Source organism: Ptychodera flava, chromosome 8 (assembly GCF_041260155.1).
Source record: "Ptychodera flava strain L36383 chromosome 8, AS_Pfla_20210202, whole genome shotgun sequence".
NCBI classification, from domain to species: Eukaryota; Metazoa; Hemichordata; class Enteropneusta; family Ptychoderidae; genus Ptychodera; species Ptychodera flava.
Genome location: NC_091935.1, coordinates 43,698,303 through 43,723,245, shown reverse-complemented (window position 1 = coordinate 43,723,245; position 24,943 = coordinate 43,698,303). Strand labels below are relative to the sequence as shown.

The 24,943-nt window shown below is 36.0% G+C and overlaps 1 protein-coding gene across 6 annotated transcripts in view; it reads right to left on the bottom strand.

Moving 5' to 3' along the window:
* Window positions 1-24,943, bottom strand: part of LOC139139392 (general transcription factor 3C polypeptide 3-like) — a 500,706-nt gene that overhangs the window by 242,426 nt on the left and 233,337 nt on the right. For all 6 annotated transcript variants that reach the window (XR_011553793.1, XM_070708296.1, XM_070708298.1 and 3 more), the window contains exons 10-11: window positions 7,821-7,882; window positions 2,591-2,771 (exon numbers count right to left, since the gene is read on the bottom strand). Coding sequence is in view for 5 of the 6 variants with exons in the window: in XM_070708296.1 (XP_070564397.1) it covers window positions 2,591-2,771; window positions 7,821-7,882 (243 nt within the window). In the remaining variant the exon portion in view is untranslated. The remainder of the gene's footprint in view (window positions 1-2,590; window positions 2,772-7,820; window positions 7,883-24,943) is intronic.

Genomic DNA, 24,943 nt, shown 5'->3' with positions numbered 1-24,943 from the left:
CGCTGGCTTTGTATATGAAAGGAACGTTTGTGGATAGCAACGCGCATAGTAACCAGAATTGAGATAGTTCAGAAATGCACGTGATTGCCCATATTTTGGCACCAGGCCGGGGCGTGATAAGAAAAAAAAAATGCACGAATCTGAGGGCGCTTTCTCCCATAGCTTTACACAGGCACGTGTATGTAGGTATATGATAATCGGGGTTTTAGACTTGACCGCCAATCTGTTTTAATGCGGTTCATGCATGACACTCCCCTTTGACAGCATTAAGTTGTGGACAGTGCTAGACATACATATATTTCAAACCATAAGAATGTTGTGAAATAATTCATCATTTTGTGTAAAGATAAATGACCATAACTGTCCAGGTTAATTGGAGCAATTTGATTGACAAAGACTTTCAGTTCCCTGTACAAAGTCAAAGTTATTGTTTCTCAGGGGTACTGAGAAGTGCTGTACAAACTGCTGTAGTTCTTCAGTGCCATACAACATCATTTCTTCTGTGTCTTATGGCCATAGTGATACATCAAACACTGTTGAGGCTGACGAGATGACTTCAGATTGCAGAAAGGGATCAAATCTGTGGCTTATTAAGTACCTAACACTAATCAGCACATGCCCCTTACAGTTTTATTTCAAACTGCTGCTTACTCTGGTCATCCTTCTGTTTCAGCTCCACCCCTTTGTACTGGTTTCCATCTATGTCATCTAGGAAAGCCTGTAGCTTGTCACCATGGTTGCCTGGTTCAGCAAGCACTCTAACATAGGTTACACTAGATGTAAGTTTGACAGTAACTTTGGTTAAAGGTACACTGTCTCTCTGAAACAACAAGCTGAGAGATCTTAATTCATCCAACAGGTCATACATCATGAACAGGAATGCCATGTGTGGAAAGCTCTCCAATTTATGGATGACATTTCTAGATCTACCCTGCATTGTACTTCTTCCAGTATTACTGGCTGCTGATTGATGGAAGTGAGCATGGAGTGTAGAATAGTTTTTCACCAGACTTTTGATAGCACTGTAAAAGAAGTGTGGTGACCATCTGGTTCCCATCAAGTTCACTGGCTTGTTGACAGACTCATTCAACACATCCCCCAAAGCTCTCATTTTCCTCCACGTCTTTGTGGAGTACTGGTAATGTTTGTAAATTCCCTGCAGACATTCCATCCAATCTTTCAACTTATTCTCTTCTTTCAGAGCATCAAGAACACCTAACTCAAGGTTGTGTGCAATGCAATGAATGGGAACCAACCATAGTATTTCTGCTTTCAGGAGAGCAGCAACCCCACCAGTATGACTAATCATGACATTGGCTCCATCACATCCAAATGACACAGTTTTTTCTTTCCAGTCAGGATTAGTACTGTCCATTGCTCTCTCAACTGCTGATTTAATACCTTTAGCTTTGGCATTTTCTAAACTTTGAATACCAATAAACTTGTTGACTGGTTGTCCATCTTTTATATATCTAACATAAACCAGCTCCTTCTCAGTCACAGACGATTCTGTACCACCATCTGAGAGTACTGATAAAAATCTAGCTGCTGTCAAGTTTGCCCTACGTTCTCTCTTCTGAACTATTGCTATAAACTTAACAAAATCAGTGGCTGCATGGTAATTCATGTGTGTCTCTCCAAGATTTGGACCATTGATTTTCTGCAGAGTACACAGACTCGGGAACAGTTAAATGGCATTTCCTGCTAAGCAACAAAATATGCTATGTTGCATAAAGAAACTATAGCTTTTGTTTTGTATCATCATTCAAGTTTCGTATGGCCCTGTCCATTGGTTTGGTTCCTCCCCTCAATCTAATAACAGTTGCTTCATGACATCGTGAGTGACCTCTACTGTTTTGGAGAAAAACATTTTTGACCAAAAATGGCAAAAATTGCCCAAAAATATGTACATATGTATCAATTAAATAACTCTCTTATCAATTTCATCAAAAGAAATATTGCAGATTATGAAAAATCATATTATTTTCTTATTCTTTTATCAACATCTACAGTATTCTATTCTAATGTAGATAACCCTCTAAGCATTCCCCATTTGGACAGTTGTGAGCTCGAGAAACTTTGCCAACAGGAAGACTGGTGAATGAATGGATGGATGGACATACAAATACATAGACTGGCAGAGTGATTACATTTTCCCCCCTAGTGTGCCTTGGCCCATGGAGATTGATAAAATATTTTTGGTCCAGTGTACACAATGTGTGTTTCAAAGATGTTTTATTCCCAAGGTTCAGTAAAATGATCTTCTGCAAGAAGATATCATGATATTCTCACTCTGGTCTGTCTCTAACGAAAAATCTCCCCTTCTCCCCTTTAATCTCTGGCACTTTCAGTGAATAACATCTTTCTTTCATGCTTTGAAGACTTCTCTACTATTGTACAGCTCCTAGACCTCATTATTATTTTTATTGATGTTGTTGTAATTATTATTATTATCATTATTATTATTATTATTATTATTGTTGTTGGAGCACTTTATTATTATTTGTATCACACAGTAATAATTCACAAGTTTATTTAGTTACTTCTCTTAAATACTACTAACGACTGTAAGTGTATTTTTCATTATTACCTTGTGAAAGTACTTCCAATGCTTCTTCTGTGTGCCCAAGTTGTTGCTGAATGGCAGATAAGGCTAATCTTGCTTCCAGATGTGATGGTGCCAATTCTATAACTTTGGTGTAACATTGTGATGCAAGATGCAGTTCACCAAGGGAATTCACACACTCTGCATACCTTAACCACACTGCAGCCTACGAAAAAGAATGGTTCAACACTTAAATGAATAATGAAGGATAAAGTTAATCACCTTCTCATCATAATCAAATGATCAAACTGAATAAGAGTACACATTAGTTGGAAAGCAAAACATTTTATTCCTTTGGTTAACAAATACATCTGTCTCTCCCTCCATCTATCCAAGAGCGAATCAACCTATCTTACTACATTAATTGTAATTTGTTGAATTTTTACATTTCTTCCATTACTTTGCAAGATCATAGATCAATGCATTATTATGTAAAACAAGCGACCTAGCGGCCGATATAGCTCCGCTGTGTTTATGTAGAGAATAACTATTTTTGACACATGTTGATGAAGAAGGTGGAAATCTTTGATAGCTCAATGCAGTGGCCAGAAAAAAGTGGCTAAAATAGCTGCAAAAATACACAATTTAAGATGTCATCAGACTTTGAATATATCACATCGGATCATCCCTAAAGAACATGTCAACCAAAGCTATCTGATGAGTAGTTTTTTGAGAATAAAATTTTCTGACCAAAAATGGCAATTGCCCCAAAATAAAATAGTGACAACATCACTGTTCGCTCCCATATAGTTATCAAAACAAGTCAACAATTGTATGAAACATGGACATACATGTACAGACAGACTGACATACACAGACTGGCACAGAGTGATGACATTGACCCCAAGTGTGCCTTGGCCCATGGAGAGTGATAAAGATATAACAAACAGCTGAATGTAATGATAAAATAGTTAAGTATACGCCTATACAGGCACTGAGAGTGAATATGTTACAGCAATTTGATTAGTTTCTTTTCCTTTTCTACTTCTGTGATAATCTTTAAGACAATCAATCTGCAAGGCAGTTTATGTATTGACAAATAAATATGTTATCTTTTACAAGCACACAGTAAACTGTTCTTGATTTTTCATTTACAATATTTGACATGGACTGAAATACATAACATGCAACCAATGTTTACACTTTGCCCATACACCAGATACATGGAGAAATTTTCAACATAAAATCATTACTCAGAAAACCCTATACAGGGAAAAGTAAACATTGTTTTCTTCCAGAACAGCTGGTGCATCTACATCTGGAACAACTTACAAACTTAACCAAGTACACAAGGATGATGACACAAGAGATAAAGTTAAACTGTGGTGAACTTGACTATTCCTTTCAAATCCTTATCTAATTTGACATCTCAAAAAATATACACTGCATGGTTAATTACGCACAAAAATACATCGGGGTCGACCATTTGATAAGGGATAGTGTCTGGAAGATCGGTGAGGTACATTATCTTTTTTATCCGATCCATTGTGCATTCTTTTTTCCCCACTCTCCCACCTTTTCTTTTTATCAAACCTTCTCTGGCTGAATTTTTTATTGGCATTTGTTTGGAATTTTCTCAAAATCTGCCAGGATTTTTTTACCGCATTTCAACACCAAATAAAGTTAACCATATCAAATGCTTACTAAATCACCACATTATATACTGTTAATTCCAGTAGGTATAAAATTACCAAAAAAAAATCTTAAAAATACAAAATGAAAGATATCCCAGTAAAACTGACAGTTTCGCAAAGTTGCCCCAAAAATTCAAAATTCCGGATTTCATTAACAAAAACCCTAAGAACCGGTTTACTAAATATCAAAGCAATCAGACTGGTAAATTTTGAGAAACAAATTTTTTGACCAAAAATGAGAAAAATTGCCCCCCAAAATACAAAATTGCAGATTTCATCCTAATTTTAAATATATCTCATTAACATAACCCTAGGAACCTGCACACTAGATATCAAAGCTACCAGATAACAAGTTTTAGGAGAAAAAATTTTTGACCAAAAAAGGCAAAAATTGCCCCCAAAATAAAAAAAAAATTGCCAGCTTCAACATACCTTCAATACATTTTGGGATTAATCTTAGATACCTGTATACCAAATATCAAAGCTATCAAATCAGTAGTTTTTGGATAAAAATTTTTTTTAGCAAAAATTGGGAAAATTGCCCCAAAATTACAATTTATCTATATCAATACAATTTGCACTAGGCATGACTGAGGTCATTCTGAGGAACATGGAATATGAAGTTTCATAGCAATCAGACGAGTGATTTCAGAGAACAAGATTTTTTGACTAAAAACTGAAAAAATACCCTAAAATTACAAACATGCAAATTTCATCCCAATTTTTGCACACATACTTTAGAATACCTAAAGAAATCTGCATACCAAGTTTCAACCAAATCTGACCACTGCTTACTGAGTTTTAGCCATTTGCAGGATTTTTCCTTTTTTCCCCCTCATTTGCATATTTTTGGCACTGACATGTTCATTTGAACAAATTCACATCTCCACCCCTAGGTGCACCTGTACACCAAATACTAAGACAGTAGGTGCTACGGTTTAGGAGTTTTTGATGTGGACGGACATACATACATACATACATACATACATACATACATACATACAGACGACATTTTTCCACCTTATACGAATACCTCCCATTTGCATATATACATATGCATATTATATGGGAGCTAAAAATTGCAGATTTCATCATAATTTAAAAAAGACCAAATTCAGTTCATCTAAAGAAACCTGTATACCAAATTTCAAAGCTGTTAGACTAGCACTTTTTGAGAAACACATTTTTTGACCAAAATGGAAAAAATTGCCCCAAAAATTCAAAATTGCACATTTCATCATAATTTCAATAAATATCATTTAGTTCATCTAGGGAAACCTGTATACCATATTTCAAAGCTATCAGATGAGTAGTTTTGGAAATACACATTTTTGACCAAAAATGGCTAAAATTGCCCCCAAAATACAAAACTACAGATTTCATGAGAAATTAAATACATATTACTTAGTTCATCTGTAAAAACCAGTATACCAAATTTCAAAGTTATCAGACCAGTGCTTTTTGAGAAACACATTTTTTGACCAAATATGGCAAAAAATGCTCCAAAATTACAAAATTGCAGATTTCATCATAATTTCAATAAAATCATTAAGGTGATCTGTAGGAACCTGTGTACCAAGTATCAAAGCTATCAGATGAGTAGTTTTGGAAATACACATTTTTTGACCAAAAACGGCAAAAATTGCCCTAAAAGTACAAAACTACAGATTTTATCAGAAATTCAATATATATTACTAAGTGCATCTATAGAAACCTGTATACCAAATTTCAAAACTATCAGACCAGTACTTTTTGAGAAATACATTTTTTGACTAAAAATGGCAAAAATTGCCTTAAAAATGCAAATTTGCATATTTCTGCACAATTTGAACAAATCTGAAATAGATCATCCCCAGGGACATATGTACCAAATATCAAAGCTATCTGACGGGTAGTTTTGAAGAAGATTATTAAAGATATTTTTACCAAAAATGACAAAAATTGCCTTAAAAATACAAATATGCAAATTTCACCACGATTTGAACAAATCTGACTGAAGTCACCCTAAGTAAACTCCATATAAAATTTAAAAGCAATTGGACTTGCGGTTTTAGAGGAGAAGGCAATTGTTAACGGATGACGACGGACGACGACGGACAACGACGGACGACGACGGAAAATCAACCTATTTGATAAGCTTTGCGTCGCTGACAGCGGAGCTAATAAAAGTTTGTAAATCCCATAATCAATGATGTTATTAGTCATATATACCACAGTTTACTTGCATCAAGGTGCGAGCATACCATCGTTATTTGCCCTGCAGTGCAACGCTGAAAACATTATGCCATAATGTTACGTTAATGCACTTGTAATCCAGACTCCCTTTTGTCCATAAGAAACTACCGGAGTTTTCTGATAATTGGCCCAGGGCGTTTATTCAAAAAATGGGTAAATTGTAAGGGTCACACCTGGAGCTTAATAAACACCCAGAGCGTTAATGTGGTAGAGTAACCAACAACCATCAAGAGCTTAAGTTTGAGTTGAAGCTCATACAGTAACGTTCTTTTTCTTTTTTGATCTTTTCCTCAGCAAATTCTGATAAATCCACCTTTTATCTTGTTCACATTGACAACCAAACTGAAATTTGGGCCGACGCAAAATAATTGTCCTTTTGGGATTAAATTTGGTCCGTGTCCACACTTACCGGTACGAGAATTAGGGCCGACGTAACTTTACCTTCCTTTGTGACCTCTGACCTATCAAAGTTCAAAATGGCGCATTTGAATAATGGCACGCTGTTTCTACTGTTCATGATTTTCCTGCGTTTTTACGCACAAGAACGGCAAATATGACTACCACTCACCCTTTTAATCATCAGAGAGATCTTCACTATTTATTGGATGAGCATATGGTATATATCAGACCGCGTTGGAGAAATGACCAGTGCGCGCCATTTTTGACATACCTCTCTAGTCTATTACGTGCAGTGTGGAATCGAATGACATGGTCTCGTTTGCGGAACAAAGGTTGGTGGGGAGTTCTGCGTACATGGGATGATATTAAAATGTAAAGAAAGTAATGTAAAGTAATGTAAAGACTGGATTGAAAACTTTCGATAGGTGTAAACTTTAGTTTCAAACGTCGTTTGTTTTATGCAAATAGGGTGACTGGTTCAACTTCGATCCATAGCGGAGGCCTGGTCAACTGGGACCAGGGCCGATGCAACGTGTCCACATAGGCGATTTGCGTCGGACCAAATTTTGCGTCCCTAGAACAATAGAATGCGATCGCAATGAGGTGTTACCGCAGCATTTGAGTTGTCAGTGTGTTGCCGCACTGCTGTTGCCGCATGTTTTGAGGCGTTAGTGTGTTCCTGCAAAGGTGTTGCCGCAGTGTTTGTGGCAATAAAACAATTGGAAGTGGGCATGAGACAATAGATACCGCAGACCTTGCAGGAGAGGACAATGCTACCGCAGAGTTACCGCAAGGTTTGCCGCATACCGCAAAATGCGGTTACAAGTTATGTGATTTTGGTACTGTATATGTTGGGAACAATATGTAGATATCACAAGATTTAGCCACCTGTCTGCTGAAATGTTAGTAATGTTAGTAAAGTTTTTCATAATGATGTAGGCACTTACCAGATTGTAATTATTAGATCCTACTAATTTTGCCAAAATTGGTTTAGCTTCATCGTAGTCCCCTGTGTAAAGATCAATAAAAAACATTTTTTGAACAACTCTTACATTAATCATAAAACAAGTTTTCTGAGAAGGCTCCAGTACCAGCTGCAGTATTGCTGAGCTTTCCTAATACAATACATTCACCAGATCGACATATGTATGTCACTTTTACAGGTGCTGAACAATAAAGGTTGGTATGAATTGGGTTTATTGACAGGAGTATTGAAACATAGGGCCAAAGTCCCTGAAGCTACCATAGACATGGATACAAAATTAAGTATTTCCTGACTGTATGAAATTACCTCACTAAGGTCATCCTGAGGACTTGTAAACCAATTAATATTAATAATAATTATAATAATAATGATAATAATAATATTTATTGCTTTAAAAACGCCTTCCATGTAAAAGACATCTCAAGGCGCATTACATTTCAGTTATAAAAAATAGAGCAATGAAAATGGTTAAAAATCACACAAGTAACTCTCTTTAAAAAGGTAAGTTTTTAAATGAGACTTAAAAACGTTAAAATTATCAACACATCGGAGTTTTGATGGTAGCCTGTTCCACAGCCGCGGAGCACAAACAGAAAATGACCGATCTCCGTAAAACACAGTGTTAGCGATCGGCTGGTGTAAACTGATCGCTGCACCATCAGCAGTCGACCGAAGAGATCGCCCCAGATTACGAACGCATATGAGCTCTTTTATGTATCTCGGGGCCGTGTCGTTTAAAACCTTGAATGTAATCGAGTCTTGATGTAACAAACGCATGTAATAATTTTTCTGAAGAACTTGTATCAAGAAGATTACGGATTTTTCCAATTTTCCATAAAGCAAATGAAGCAGACTTACATAAATTTTAGTGAAATGAGCTGGCATAGATGCTGTTGCATCAAGTGTAACACCAAGATCACGAACTACAGGGGATGAATGAACGCTAACTCCCCCAACCCACAGATCACAAGCACGTGGTTGACCTCCATTACTAAATTTCGACGAGAATCTAATCACCTCAGTCTTGCCATCATTCAGTGCCAACAAGTTGGCACACATCCACTGTCTGATTTCTTCGATACAGTTCTCAATTTTAGCTGTCGGTGTGGAGACACGGAAGCAAGTAATGTACAGTTGGGAGTCGTCCGCATAGAACATGGATTCTAAATCATGCTTTTCTATGATGTCCTCAAGGGATGCTGTATACAAACTAAAAAGCACAGGTCCAATGACAGATCCCTGAGGAACACCACAGTCAAGCGACTGTGCTGTTGACACCACCAACCCGACACACACCCTCATTGTCCTGTCACTTAGATAGGAAATGATCCAGTACCATCGATTCTGAACCTGCAACGTAACCTGTGTATTAAAATGTATGGTCGATGGTGACAAAAGCAGCAGAGAGATCCAGGAGAATTAAAATGACATCACTTCGCCGATCTAGAGCACGCAGCACATTAAAGCTGTCTGACCAGCAGTTTTGAAAAATAGCGTCAATGACACTGTAGCTCCCATCCTGGACTATTTAGTGTTTGTTCTCTGGTCAGATATTTGAACATGTGTGAACGGGATAAAGTGCATGAAGTGAAAATACTTAAATGTAATGTACTGGAGACAGTGAAATATGTTTAATGTATTTATTCAGAATATAAAATGGAAAAAATACAGAATTAGATATATCGAATACTGTGACACAACCATTAACTCAACAAGTCATTTACAATGACATAGTCCCCACTTGTAATAGGAGTATTAGTCTTGATGGGGCAGGAAAATGTGGTCATTAAGAAGTATCACTGGAGTGTATATGTTGAGATCTATGAGCACATAGGTCTATGTCGTTGTTCCCAATTTGAAACACATGAGGCATGTCTAAGTTATGGTTCTAAATCCGGAAAAAAGATCAGACCTCTAGTAGTATTGGCCAGCCAAGAAATACATATGCGCATCATAAATGAGGTACAAGATGTGACATCTTAAGGTCTAATATCCTATCAAAATTGGAGGGTATAGAACTTGTGATTACTGAGATATGCATATATATGTATAATCAAGGTCAAAGCTCATCGAGGTCACATGACATTTTGAAAAAAAAAATTATATTAATCCCTATATGCCAAAAAATCAGATCTCTAGCTCTATTCGCTTGCCCAGGATTAGATGTGTACATAATTAATGAGGTAAAGCATGTGTTGTCATAAGGTCTCCCATCCTACTAAATACAAAGGACGTAGCACTTGTGGTTACTTATTTATTGACATAAACATATATTTTAGGTAAAAGGTCATCGAGGTCACATGACAATTGGTCAAAAAATTTCTCTCCTATAGTTATCCCTATATACCAAAAATCAGACATCCAGCTCTATTGGCTTGCTCAGAATGAGATATGTGCATAATTATTGAGGTACAGTATGTGGTGTCATAAGGTGTCCCATCATACCAAATATGAAGGGTGTAGCACTTGTGGTTACTCAGTTATGGACAAATATGTATATTTGAGGTCAAAGGTCACCGAGGTCACGTGTCAAAAAAATTGTATTGCTAAGTTATCCCTATATACCAAAATTCAGACCTCTAGCTCTATTGGCTCGCTCAAAATTAGATATGCGCATAATAAATGAAGTACAATATGTGGCGTCATAAGGTGTCCCATCATACCATACATGAAGGGTGTAGCACTTGTGGTTACTGAGTTATGGAAAAATATGTATATTTGAGGTCAAAGGTCACCGAGATCACATGACATTTTGTCAAAAAAATTGTATTGCTAAGTTATCCCTATATACCAAAAATCAGACCTCTAGCTCTATTGGCTCGCTCAAAATTAGATATGCACATAATAAATGAGGTACAATATGTGGCGTCATAAAGCTGTCCCCAACCATCATACCATACATGAAGGCTGTAGCACTTGTGGTTACTGAGTTATGGACAAATATGTATATTTGAGGTCAAAGGTCACCGAGGTCATGTGACATTTTGTCAAAAAAATTGTTTTGCTAAGTTATCCCTATATACCAAAAATCAGACCTCTAGCTCTATTGGCTCGCTCAAAATTAGATATGTGCATAATTAATGAGGTACAATATGTGGCGTCATAAGGTGTCCCATCATACCATATATGAAGGGTGGTAGCACTTGCGGTTAATGAGTTATGGACAAATATGTATATTTGAGATCAAAGGTCATCAAGGTCACATGACATTTTGTCAAAATATCCGAGATATCTGCGTGAACGGATGGACTCATGGATGGACGAACAGACGGACATGACCCAATCTATAAGCCCACTGGACTTCATCCGTGGGGACTAAAAATTGTGTCACTGCATCCTTTTTGCAATATGAATACGATGAGAAACAAAATTTTTATTTTTCGTGGCCTTATACATGGGAGTCTATGGAGATCTGCCTTATACATGGGAGTCTATGGACATGTAAACTAAAAATATGCAAATTTCACCACGATTTGCCCAAATTTCGGAAAGATCACTCCTATGCACTTCCATACCAAGTTTGGACCTGTGGTTTCAGAGAAGAAGATTTTTTGACCAAAAATGGGAGGAAATTACAAAAAAATTCATGAAAAATAGCAAGTCCAAGATACTGACCAAAGATGTGCACAATCATTTCATGTCAGCCCAAAGTACTTACATGCTAATTTTTCATGTAATCTGCTCAGTGGTTATTGAGTTTTTTCAATTTTGACTGTTTTTACATATTTTCACTTAATTTGCATATTTTTGGCAATGACAACTTCATTTGAACAAAATCTCATCTACAGCCCATCATCCATGTACACACCAAATATCAAGATGAAATGTACAGCGGTTTTGGAGTTTTTGATGTTGACGGACAGACATACAGACATACAGACATTTCCCTAGCCTATAAGAATAGCTTCCATTGCCATATATACATATGGCTATGGGAGCTAAAAAACTAGCGACCCAACAGTTGACAGAGCTCTGCTGTGTTATGTAGAGAATAACCTTTTGTGACACATGTATTGATGAAGAAGGTGGATATCTTTGATAGCTCATTTCAGGATGGCCTGACCAAAAATGGAAAAAAATTCCTTAAAAATACTCATTTGCATATTTCATCACAATTTGAACAAATCTAAGTTGGGTTATCCCTAGGGACCTGTATACCAAATAACAAAGCTGTCTGACCAGTGGTTATGAAGAAGAAGATTTTTTACCAAAAACACCTTTTTTGGCGCTAATTTGCCTATTTTCAACAATATCAAATCAAAGTGAGACTTGAGTGGACACCGTGGGTCATCAGTATGTATTAGGGAGATGGTGCAGTGGCAAAGAATGTGAAATTTTCAGAAGAGTACTTTCAGAATGTGCTTTGGAATACAATTCAGAATAACATTCAGACACTCACTATGTGAGATAATATTCTGTATATTCCAGAAGAGTACTTTCAGAATGTGCTTTGGAATACAATTCAGAATAATATTCAGACACTCACTATGTGAGATAATATTCTGTATATTCTAGAACTAACAAGCTCTGCTTGTTAGTATGTATTGTCAATGTCACTGTTGGATGTTGTTGTCAAATGTCTGTGTACTAAGCGTGTGTATTCTGATTTATTTTGGCTCTTTTTTTTAATTAGCAGCTGCAGTGTAGATACAGTGAATACCAGTACTGCAAAAGAAAGAAAAATATGTCAGAGATAGGTTGTCTAGCTATGATTCACTAAAATGATTTAAATTTCATATTAAATATTTTGATTTTACATTCAATGCACATTATGCATTTCCTCTGCAAACAACATTCTCCCAATAGCCACTGTAAAACTGAAATCAGATGGGATTCTTGATCAGTGTCATTATTCTAATTCAGCACAGATTTGTGCAATTCTGACATATAAATCCAATAAGAAACTAATACACCATTATCAGTTGATGTTTCAATTGCAGCTGGACTGCACAAAATTTACAATCTTTGTACAAAGTACCAACTATGTTATCATCACCACAAATATATGCATCTGAAATATCATCAGAATAATTTGCAAATTGTTCAGAAATTTTAGAACACTGCTAAACAAATATGGACTAAAGAAATAAAAAAATACACACTAAAGATGGGCTAAATTATTGAAATGAAATAATAATATACCAGTAATAAATATGCATATGTTGAAACAAACTGTGGACTACACTTCATTTTTCAACATTTTAAACTGAAATGTTTAGCCATAATTTGAACGCCACACTATGACACAGAGGGGTAATTTTAAAATTTGTTTTACAACCGAATGAAATTCATCGACCGTCATATCTTTAACACAGAAATGCCTTGCTATATTGTGAATATTTCCGGTGGCGATAGCCAACTGTCCGTGCACCGCCGTACAATGGTCGGAAAGAAAAATGCGCCAGTAACATTTTGCAACACATGGGTTATAAACGTTTGATAATTGTTGTTTATTTAGAAGTATTAAATGTCTTTACATATTCTTTGCCCCACTTCCACACGCTCGTATTTCTCTTGATATTACGTTTACTGAGAAAATTTACCTAATGGCCCCTATCGACATGCCGAAGGGCATGAAAACGCTTCTGCCAATCATAGCAACGATTACGTCTTACGATATCTTGTACTATGTAATGTCGAATGTATTGGAAAGCGTGCGGCAGAACGCTAAATCCGATTGGGCATAACAAATGACGCCATTTGGGGAATTGTGTTTAACGGGAAAACGGCGTGGTCTACAAGTTCTATCGGGACATTTTGGCAAGTTTCACGATATCAGTGAAAATACAAGATAAAGTAATTTACTAAAGTGAAACCAGGAGGGTCATTCGTTTTCAGACTTGGTATGCTAAAATGAAAATATATCCTAGTTTGAACCATGTAAACACCACATATCGCTTACTCCACAATGTCCGTGACAGCACAACCTTACAGGGGCCCCCGACTCGTACTCCACAAAAGTTACGATGCCCAAAAACAACCAAAAATTCTCGCAAATCGGGGTTGAACTTTCAGTTTCCACTATAAGAATCATTTCAATCGAAGTGTGGTAGAAATCAGGGGAACGGTTGTTTTTAATGCACGCCCAAGCCCTAATTGTAAAACAATGGCGTCGTCATCACGCGACTAACATTTTTCGAATGAACTCCGTGAATATTGAAAACACGATTACAGTCGATCCCTCATAAATTTAGATACTCTTTTTAAACTAGACCATAATTAGGGCCATATTGTATACTCGATGTGTGGTGAGATGTTGCCACACGTTTTGACACGACTTATCAGTGACGTGCTTTGGATAACTTTCGAGGCCGTTTCTTTCTGCACACAGCTTCTCAACTCTCATTCACTCACAGATATTATCGGTACACGCAAAGTTAACACATGCTCTAAATACAGATACAAAAATAAACCTCTTACCGAATGTCGTACTGGCTCCACTGGTGTGACTGTAGATAGACGTAGCAGGAACTGAATCTCGTAGCGACACACAGAAAGTATGGCTGCTCGATGCATGAGAGCGAGGTTGAAAGGCCTTACTGGTTCTGACCACTAGATGGCGCCACAAACATAACTTTACGAACCCCTTACTGCTAACGTACACTCCTATGAGAAAACCCACTGAACACATTTTTTATTTTATTGAAAAAAAATAATCACACATAAAACAGTATTCATGGTGTAGCATTATTTTAAAAATAATTGTTTCTTAACTATGATGTTTCTACAAGCTGATAAAAGTATGGCCATCACATTTGCTTAAGAAGTTCTTGAGTATACTGGTAGTCTTATTACAAAAATTCATTAAATATGCAAATTAGAATTAATTAACCAAACTTACTAAACTTATACCATAGTTATGCTATAGGGTAACAAGTCATTGACAATGACATAGTCCCCACTTGTAATAGGAGTATTAGTCTTGATGGGGCAGGGAAATGAGATCATTAAGAAGTATCACTGGAGTGTATATGTTCAGATCTATGGACACATAGGTCTATGTCATTGTTCCCAATTTGAAACAAGAGGCATGTCTAAGTTATGGTTCTAAATCCGGAAAAAAGATCAGACCTCTAGCTGTATTGGCCAGCCAAGAAATACATATGTGCATAATAAATGAGGTACAAGATGTGACATCTTAAGGTCTATAATCCTATCAAAATTGAAGCGTAAAGAACTTGTGGTTACTGCGTTATGCATATATATGCATATTCAAGGTCAAAGGTCATCAAGGTCATGTGACATTTTGAAAATAAAACATTGTATTGCTAATTAATCCATATATGGCAAATTCAGACCTCTAGCTCTATTGGCTTGCCTACAATTATATATGTGCATAATTAACAAGGTAAAGCATGTGTTGTCATAAGGTCTCCCATCCTACTAAATATAAAGGACATAGCACTTGTGGTTACTTATTTATTGACATAATCGTGTATTTTAGGTAAAAGGTTATCGAGGTCACATGACATTTTGTCAAAAAATTTCTATCCTATAGTTATCCCTATATACTAAAAATCATATATTTACCTCTATTGGCTCACTCAAAATTAGATATGTGCATAATTAATGAGGTACAATATGTGGCGTCATAAGGTGTCCCATCATACCAAATATGAAGGGTGTAGCACTTGTGGTTACTGAGTTATGGACAAATATGTATATTTGGAGGTCAAAGGTCACCGAGGTCATGTGACATTTTGTCAAAATAATTGTATTGCTATGTTATCCCTATATACCAAAAATCAGACCTCTAGCTCAATTGGCTCGCTCAAAATTAGATATGTGCATAATTAATGAGGTACAATATGTGGCGTCATAAGATGTCCCATCATACCAAATATGAAGGGTGTAGCACTTGCGGTTACTGAGTTATGGACAAATATGTATATTTGAGGTCAAAGGTCACCGAGGTCACATGACATTTTGTCAAAAAAATTGTATTGCTAAGTTATCCCTATATACCAAAAATCAGACCTCTAGCTCAATTGGCTCGCTCAAAATTAGATATGTGCATAATTAATGAGGTACAATATGTGGCGTCATAAGATGTCCCATCATACCAAATATGAAGGGTGTAGCACTTGCGGTTACTGAGTTATGGACAAATATGTATATTTGAGGTCAAAGGTCACCGAGGTCACATGACATTTTGTCAAAAAAATTGTATTGCTAAGTTATCCCTATATACCAAAAATCAGACCTCTAGCTCTATTGGCTCGCTCAAAATTAGATATGCACATAATTAATGAGGAACAATATGTGGCGTCATAATAAGGTGTCCCATCATACCAAATATGAAGAGTGTAGCACTTGTGGTTACTGAGTTATGCACAAATATGTATATTTGAGGTCAAAGGTCATCGAGGTCACGTGACATTTTGTCAAAGCGTCTGAGATATCTGCGTGAACGGATGGACTCACATGGATGGACTAACGGACTGACATGACCCAATCTATGAGCCCCCTGGACTTTATCTGTGGGGACTAAAAACTGTGTCACTGCATCCTTTTTGCAATATGAATACGATGAGAAACTAAATTTTTTATTTTTCTTGGCCTTATACATGGGAGTCTATGGACTGCCTTATACATGGGAGTCTATGGACTGCCTTATACATGGGAGTCTATGGACTTCCTTATACATGGGAGTCTATGGACTGCCTTATACATGGGAGTCTATGGACTGCCTTAACCCTTTCACCCCCAGTTCCCTGTATACAGGTCCAACTTTACCACAGAAAACAATGGATTTGGGACAAACCATGGTGGTGAAAGGGTTAAACATGGGAGTCTATGGACTGCCTTATACATGGGAGTCTATGGAGGTGAAAACTAAAAAGTCCTATAACACGGCCAAATTTGATCGCATTGTGAAACAAATCAACGTGCATCTGTATGAGGTAGAGTACTATCCTTGTACCAAGTTTGAACGAAATCGCTCCAGGCGTCTCTGAGATATCTGCGTGGACGAAAAAAGTCATAAAATATGCAAATGAGCAATTAATTAATAAGCCACACCCACCAAAATCTAATCAGATCTAAGTCTCATCATGATAATACCAAATACCAAATTGCATGACATTGGACCTAAGGGTCCCTTACAAAAAGTCCTACAGGATCCCTGTAGGACCCAAGGATCCCTGCAGGAGTCCTATAGGGCTACCTCCATCCTATAGCACTCGTCCTATAGGACAACGCCTGTGCTGTAGGATTTATGTGTCATGTCTTATGGGTTCGTACTAGTCCTATAGGCTCATATTTGTGCCCTATAGGACACCCTACAAGATGATTCTGCCTGACTTTTAGGACTGTAAAACTGAACAAGTAATGTTTGAGTAATGTTTATAATTATAATTATTCCCTTACGAAATAGTCTGTAGAATTTCGCACATTCTCATATACCCTTTCTCAAAAGCTATTTCTAATTACACACACATGCCAGGAACATACCATATTCCTTTTGCCGTTTGTACATGTCATGGCTGTACACAGACAAAGACTCTCTTTGTTAGATCCAAGGTCAAGTGAGCTGACCTGTGCCTTTGCTCTGTTATGTAAATAGTTTCCTGCATTTACAATGGGCTGATTACATAATAGTACAGCCACGCATTATTCATTTGCACTTGAGGCAGTGCACCAGTGAACATGCATGGCTCTTGTTAATGTAAAGTACTAAGTTCAACTCCAAATTGCATGGAACTTTAGGAGCCAAGGTCCATTACCAAGATTCTAACAGTGTTATGGAGAAGGGAGCTCACTAATATGTCACAACTGTAAGAATCCACATTGCAGCATCAACTGAACTGACCTCTTAATTACGAGAGTTAAGATACACATCTATTCAGTTAATAATGCACTTGGCTGAGGTGACAAGTCAAAGGTAGGCCTTGCATTCATATGTGTAGGTTGCTTTATATTTTGTAGTCCCTGTATGTTGCAATGATTTCTGTTTTGATTGATTGTTAATCTTAATTCCTTTAGAAATAAACTACATATTTATAATTACTTGTTTTGTAAGTTGACTGACTTTTTGTGAGTTTTGCAGTTATTAATTGCATTGGTACCAATATAGCAACATCAGAAGGAGTTATTCCTTACTTAACAAAATTTCTACACTCTTTTACAGAATTTTGTTTGCCTTGTGTGAGTTCAATCTCTTAGAAAGTATGACAACAATATGTAAAGCATATTCTGTACCCTATAGGGCTCCCTACAAGACCCCCTATAGGGTTCCCTATAAGACCCCTATAGGCTGCCTACAAGACCCCCCTTAGGGCTCCCTGTAAGACCACTATAGTGTTCCCTATAAGACCCCCTATAGGGCCCCTATAAGACCTCCTATAGGGTTCCCTATAAGACCCCTATAGGGCTCCCTATAGGGTTCCCTGTAAGACTGCGTTCCAAAATCCTGTAAGACTACTACTGCTTATGTCCTATAAGACCTACATGCCTCTACCCTATAAAACTGGTATAGGATATTTTTGTAAGGGTTCTGAAGTTATGAGTGGAACAAAATCTGTCTATGGACGGACGGACAGACGGACAGACGGACGGACGGACGGACGAACAGACACACACACACACACAGACATTGTGGCGACAAAGGACACCTTTGGTGCTTCGCACCACGGTGTCCAAAAATTAATAGAAATAGTTTCTCAAAATCATATATTTTATCTACATAACATATCAAATCAGTAAGTACTGCAGTTCTCAAGATATTTGAGTGGAGAGACGCCTCACAAACGGACATACATACATACATGCATACATACAGACAACTTTGATCGCCTACGGCTCGGGCATCATCAATATTTCGATCATGACCACCATGCCTTGGGCAGGCAATAAATCATGATATTGCCCTCGCTCTCATGTGTTATTATTTAAATATGACGGTTCAGAATATGTCAAAGTTGGGATTCAGGAAAGTTGCCTTTACCCCTTTTCCTGCCGGACAGTAATAACTGTATCACTTCCCCATCAGTCAAGTCAGTAAAAAGCGGTATTGAGCCAAAACATGACAGATTTTCACCCACTTGGCTTGGTATGTTATAACATCTTTAGTCAAAAAAGAAAAATAAACTTTACAGTATTATGTTTTCAACAGCCTTCAAATGTACATTATTATGTTAAAATACATCATATGGAATACATTTTGTTTCATTAATTTTAACCATCTTGACCTGGTGGTGAAATATGGACTTGGCAGGAAAAGGGTTACATGTTTTAATCCTCTAAGATAGTAAGCATTTCACTATGAACTGTCAAAAAAGTTGAACTTTCTAATAATTCTACACTAAAATTATTTTGGCTTTGATGATTTCCTAATTAATTCCATTATTTAAAATCTTATTAATTATTTTTTTCTGGGTGAATTGATAGGGTTTATACAGTACAAGAATTACATACAATGTAACTTCAAATTTTGACCAAAATGACAAAAAAATTCCTTAAAAATACACATTTGCATATTTCATCACAATTTGAACAAATCTAAGTTGGGTTATCCCTAGGGACCTGTATACCAAATAACAAAGCTGTCTGACCAGCGGTTATGAAGAAGATGATTTTTTACCAAAAACGCCTTTTTTGGCATTAATTTGCCTATTTTCAACAATATCAAACCAGATATGAACTGTAAATGCTCACGTGTTTCATTATATATTGAGGTTATGTGTAAATTTGAACCTTTGCCACATGTTTGCAACTTCATCTAAATTATTATGATCAACATAATGAACAATAATCACCGCCGATTAATTCTAAAAGGTCATGAAGTATACAAATATGTAATTAGCTGAAATAAAAATATTAAAGTTATTTGACTGCGTTTATTGTATCACCACTTTATATAGCAAGTGTAATTACTGTTGGCCATGTCCTTCAAGCCATATATACCGAGCTGTGAAATCTCATTAGATATGCAAATTATAAATTAGCTGACATGAAAACGTGAAATGACTTTCGATATTGTTTTAACCTAGTACCTGGTATAATCATCAATGTACATAGCATGTTTTGCCAACTTTGATCAAGTAAATCCCGGTATATATCCCTAATAAGCAAAGTTCATTAAATATGTAAATTAGGAATTGGCTTAAGTAAAAATGCTTAATGATTGTCAATAATGTTGTATCATGGTATCTGCAATATGTGTAGCAAATTTTGTCAACTTTGGTCAAGTCAATTCAGATATATATCTCTAATTAGGAAAGATCATTAAATATGCAAATTTGGAATTGGCTGAAGAGAAAATGCTTGATGACTTTCCATTATATTGTATTATAGTGTCTTTAATGTACATAGCAAGTTTCATCAATTTTGATCACGTCAATTCAGATAAATATCCCTAATTATGAAAATTCATTTAATATTCAAATTAGGTTTTGGCTGAAGTAAAAATGTCTTTTGACTTTCAATTATGTTATATCACAGTATCTTTGGTGTACATAGCAAGTTTCAACAACTACAATCAAGTTAATTCAGATATATATCCCTAATTGGGAAAGTTCATTAAATATGCAAATTCGGAATTGGCTGAAGTAAAAATGCTTAATGACTTTCAAAAATGTTGAATCATAGTGGCTTCAATACATGTAGCAAGTTTCATCAACTTTGGTCCTGTCATTTCAAATATATATCCCTAATTAACAAAGTTCATGAAATATGCAAATTAGGAATTGGCTGAAGTTAAAACGCTTAATGACATTCAATAATGTTAAATCATAGTATCTTTAATATACATACCAAGTTTGGTTAATTTTGATCAAGTCAAATCAGACATATATCCCTAGTTAGGAAAGTTCATTAAATATGCAAATTAGCATTTATCTTTCATGTCACCCCTTAATGGTTCCCACTGCTGATATGTCTTAGTGTGATCAACATTTGTAGCAAATCTCATCAAATTGTGTGTAGTCGTTTTTAATGTATATCCATTTTTTCTAAAATTATTAATTATGCAAATGAGCAAAAAGTATGAAAGCCACACCCACCAAAAACTAATCAGTTCTTGCCATTTGCTTACTGAATATATGTACCAGATTTGATTCTGATCAGATAAGTTGTTTTTGAGATATCGGACCAACAGACAGACAGACAGACAGACAGACACACAGACAGACAGACAGACAGACAGACAGACATCGCTGCGACATATGCTCACGTGTGTAAACACGTGAGCAAAAAATTAAAAAAAACACTTTTTTCAAAATCATATTTTTCATCTACACAACAAATATCAATTCAGTAAGTACTGCGGTTCTCAAGATATTTGAGTGGACGGACGCCTCACAAACGGACATACATACATACATACATACATACATACATACATACATACACACATACAGACTGACACCGGACGCCGGACGGACACCCATCCCAATAGCTTCTATAGACTATAGTCTATAGTAGCTAAAAACATAATACAATAAATCCTCCTCAGAGATAGTTTCTCTGGTAGTAGACTGTATACATGTCTGTTCTTATCAGTAGTCTGTATTCAACTCAGTGTCTTGTGCTCAACTCGGCATCTGGTGTTCAGCTGAACTGCTGTCAGAATATATATAAAATGTCTTTGTTCTTGTGTTTTGGTTAGTGATTATCATAATGACTTGTCACTTTTAAATGAGACAGGCCAAAGATACTCTAGGTGTTCTTGTTTATGTTCATGCACAGACTCAACAGAGTTTACACACATGTTGGCTAGTTTGCTATGTAATTTGAAAGCTGAATTTCTCAACGTCAAATTCACTCCAATTGCTTCTTAACAGTCATTTTAGAATGGGAAAATTCACAAACAGAGAGGTTAGTAGGCACAGCAATTAACTTTTTGCTTATTGGCCTTAAATACAATTCAGTGTTTATTGAAAATTCAAAGACTCACTGAAACCAAAGCTTGATCATGTAATATTTCCACAATGCCACTCGCTGAACTGAACATGGTAGTGCACATTTTCATAAAATTCCCATTTTGTGTGCTAATTTTTGCTACCAGACTTTTTTTTTATAGTATTACAAACATTCATAGAAAGCACAAAAACTTCCTTTCCATTTTTCAATTATACACAGATATTATGTGACCCGGAAACCTTGTCTAATTATGGCAATGAACCTATGTGAACATACGATCAAGAAGCTATGTAAAAACGAAGCGTATGGTAATTAACATGTGGTATTGTTTAAACAGCCATGTGCACACAATCCACAAGCACAGTGGGATAGCCAGTTGTAAACATGGCTGCTGCATATTTTGATGTTCAATTTTTCCATCTAAAATTCTCATACCTCCTCATTTTCGTTCATATAACTGTGAAACTCCACAAAACAACTAGGAAGAAAGGGTTATCTTGAAATGTTGAGGTATTTGCCAACATTTTGCAAAATTGAATGAGAAAAAATAGTGTCAATGACAATGTGCTCCCATTTTACAGAGATACTAAGTACTAGTACACACATGACATTGCATTCTTACAGGTTGTTTACTAAGAAAATTCCATTGTAAGTCCAAATTAATCTTATACCCCAGCAATATGAAATACTCCATCTCATAATGACTTTAACATGTCTGACAGAAAACAACCCTAGGATCAAGACTATCATGTTTTACAGCAATCAAACAAATACTTTGGGAGAAAATGATTTTTTGACAAAAAATGGGAAAAATTGTACCAAAAATACAAATATGAAAATTTCACCACAATTTGTGGATCATATATACAAGTTTTCAAGGCAATGGGATGAGCGCTTTCAGAAAAGATTTTTTGACCAAAAACGGGAAAATCGCCCAAAAAATACAACTTTCAAAATTTCACCACAATTTGAAGAAATGTAACAAAAGTCACTATAAACAGCCTGCATACCAAGTTTCAACCAAATCTGGCCAGTGGTTAGAGTTTTAGCAATTTGCAGGATTTTTCCTTTTTTCCCCTCATTTTCATATTTTTGACTTTTGCATGTTCATTTGAACGAATTCACATCTCCATCCCTGGGCGCACCTGTTCACCAAATACTAGGATGGTAGGAGCTGCAGTTTAGGAGTTTTTAATGTGGACGGACATACATCTGCGCAAACTAACTAACATACATACATGTACATACATACATACATATATACAACATACATATATACATGCATGCATACATACATTCATACATACATACATGCATGCATACATACATACATACATACATACAATACATACAGATAGACATGCATACATACATATACATATATTTTTACAGCTTTTAACCTCCAACAGCCGACCAACCTATCAATATCATCTTGTTCAATTTGATCTCTAACTGCTTATAATAATATAAACAAGAGTTAATTACATTCTAATAACGTCATAAAAAACAGCATATCTTTAAGGTTATGAAGAATCTTTGGCTGGTTATCTTTATCAGTATTTTCATCCTATTAACCAAGCACATTATAACTCTCAAATTAACATAGCAAGTAAGTTCTGTTGAATAAGCTGAGGCTGTACGTACTCAGAGAAAGCACACCAAAGAGACAAATGTTTGTAACTTAAGAAGCTCAAGGTCATCAAGAGCATTATAAGGAGTCATGTAACACTTTCATTGCACTGTTTACACAGATTGCATAATTGCAATAAATAGAACATGAGGAATCTTATAGCCCAGCTTTACCATAAAAACCCTATCACTTTGACCACTCTTTTTATTTGACCATTCAATTTTTATCCTCAAAAAATAATTTTATCTTATCCTTATCAAGTTGACCACAAATGGAAATTGAACTTTTTCTATCTCTCTTTATTTGGCTAACCTATCATGACAAACTATTATGAGCAATTTCTTTTAGATAACATACAGAGAACAATACATGGCGGTACAGAATATGTCAAAGTTGGGATTCAGGAAAGTTGCCTTTACATGTTTTAATCATCCAAGATGGTAAGCATTTCACTATGAACTGTCAAAAAAGTTGAACTTTCTAATAATTCTACACTAAAATTATTTTGGCTTTGTTGATTTCCTAATTAATTCAATTATTTAAAATCATAGTAATTATTTTTTTCTGGGTGAATTGATAGGGTTTATACAGTACAAGAGTTACATACCATGAAAGTCAAATTCAGTTAAATATCAATTACCGTTTAACATTGCATCATTCCTATAAATAACATCTCAGCCTGGAACAGCACAATCATAATCTGCTCATTCACACTGGCAGTACTTGACTTTAAATGAATGACCTACTACATTTCACCTGTGTACCAAATTTGAAGGCATGGCAAAACGTACCACAAATTTGCAAATTTTGCCTTGAGTTCACTGAGTCATCTTCAGGTCACTCCTAGGAACCTGCACATCCAATTAGAAAGTAATGGCATACACAGTTTCAAAGATTTTTTTAACCATAAATAGCAAAAATTTGCCAAAAATACAAATATGTAAATTTTGCCATAATGTTGATGAATTCTATTTTGAAGAGTGTTCTAAAAAGAGTCAGTCCAACTACAACCATAGAAGCAACACATAGAGTGCGGGAACACACCAGGATCATGGCATAGATAAATTAATAAAGAAGGCAGTTCAACCAGTACTCCTTGTCTTCTAATGATCTTTATTTAAAAATACCGACGTTTCGGCAACACACAAGTTGCCTTCTTCAGGGCAAAAGCTGACAAATAAAAATGAAATTGACACACTCACACCCAAGGGCATTAACCAAAGAGAAGGATAAAGCTACTTTCCCGCGTTTCAACTCTTCCCCTTTTCCAACCACTAGGGGACCCCTTAGTTCAGACTATATTTTTTTCCATCTTAGGAGTCCCTTCACCATGAACTTGCTCATTCCGACCCTCCACTTAAGCTGGTACAGTTCCACTCTCCGCACCCAGGTCAGTTTCATTCCATTGTACCTTTGTTTCAACCACCTTTCTTGTTTCAAAAGACTTATTGATCTTTAATTTTTAGTAGTAGTTCCACTCTCCGCACCCAGGTCAGTTTCATTCCATTGTACCTTTGTTTCAACCACCTTTCTTGTTTCAAAAGACTTATTGATCTTTAATTTTTAGTAGTAGTGCTTTTCACTGTTTTTTATCA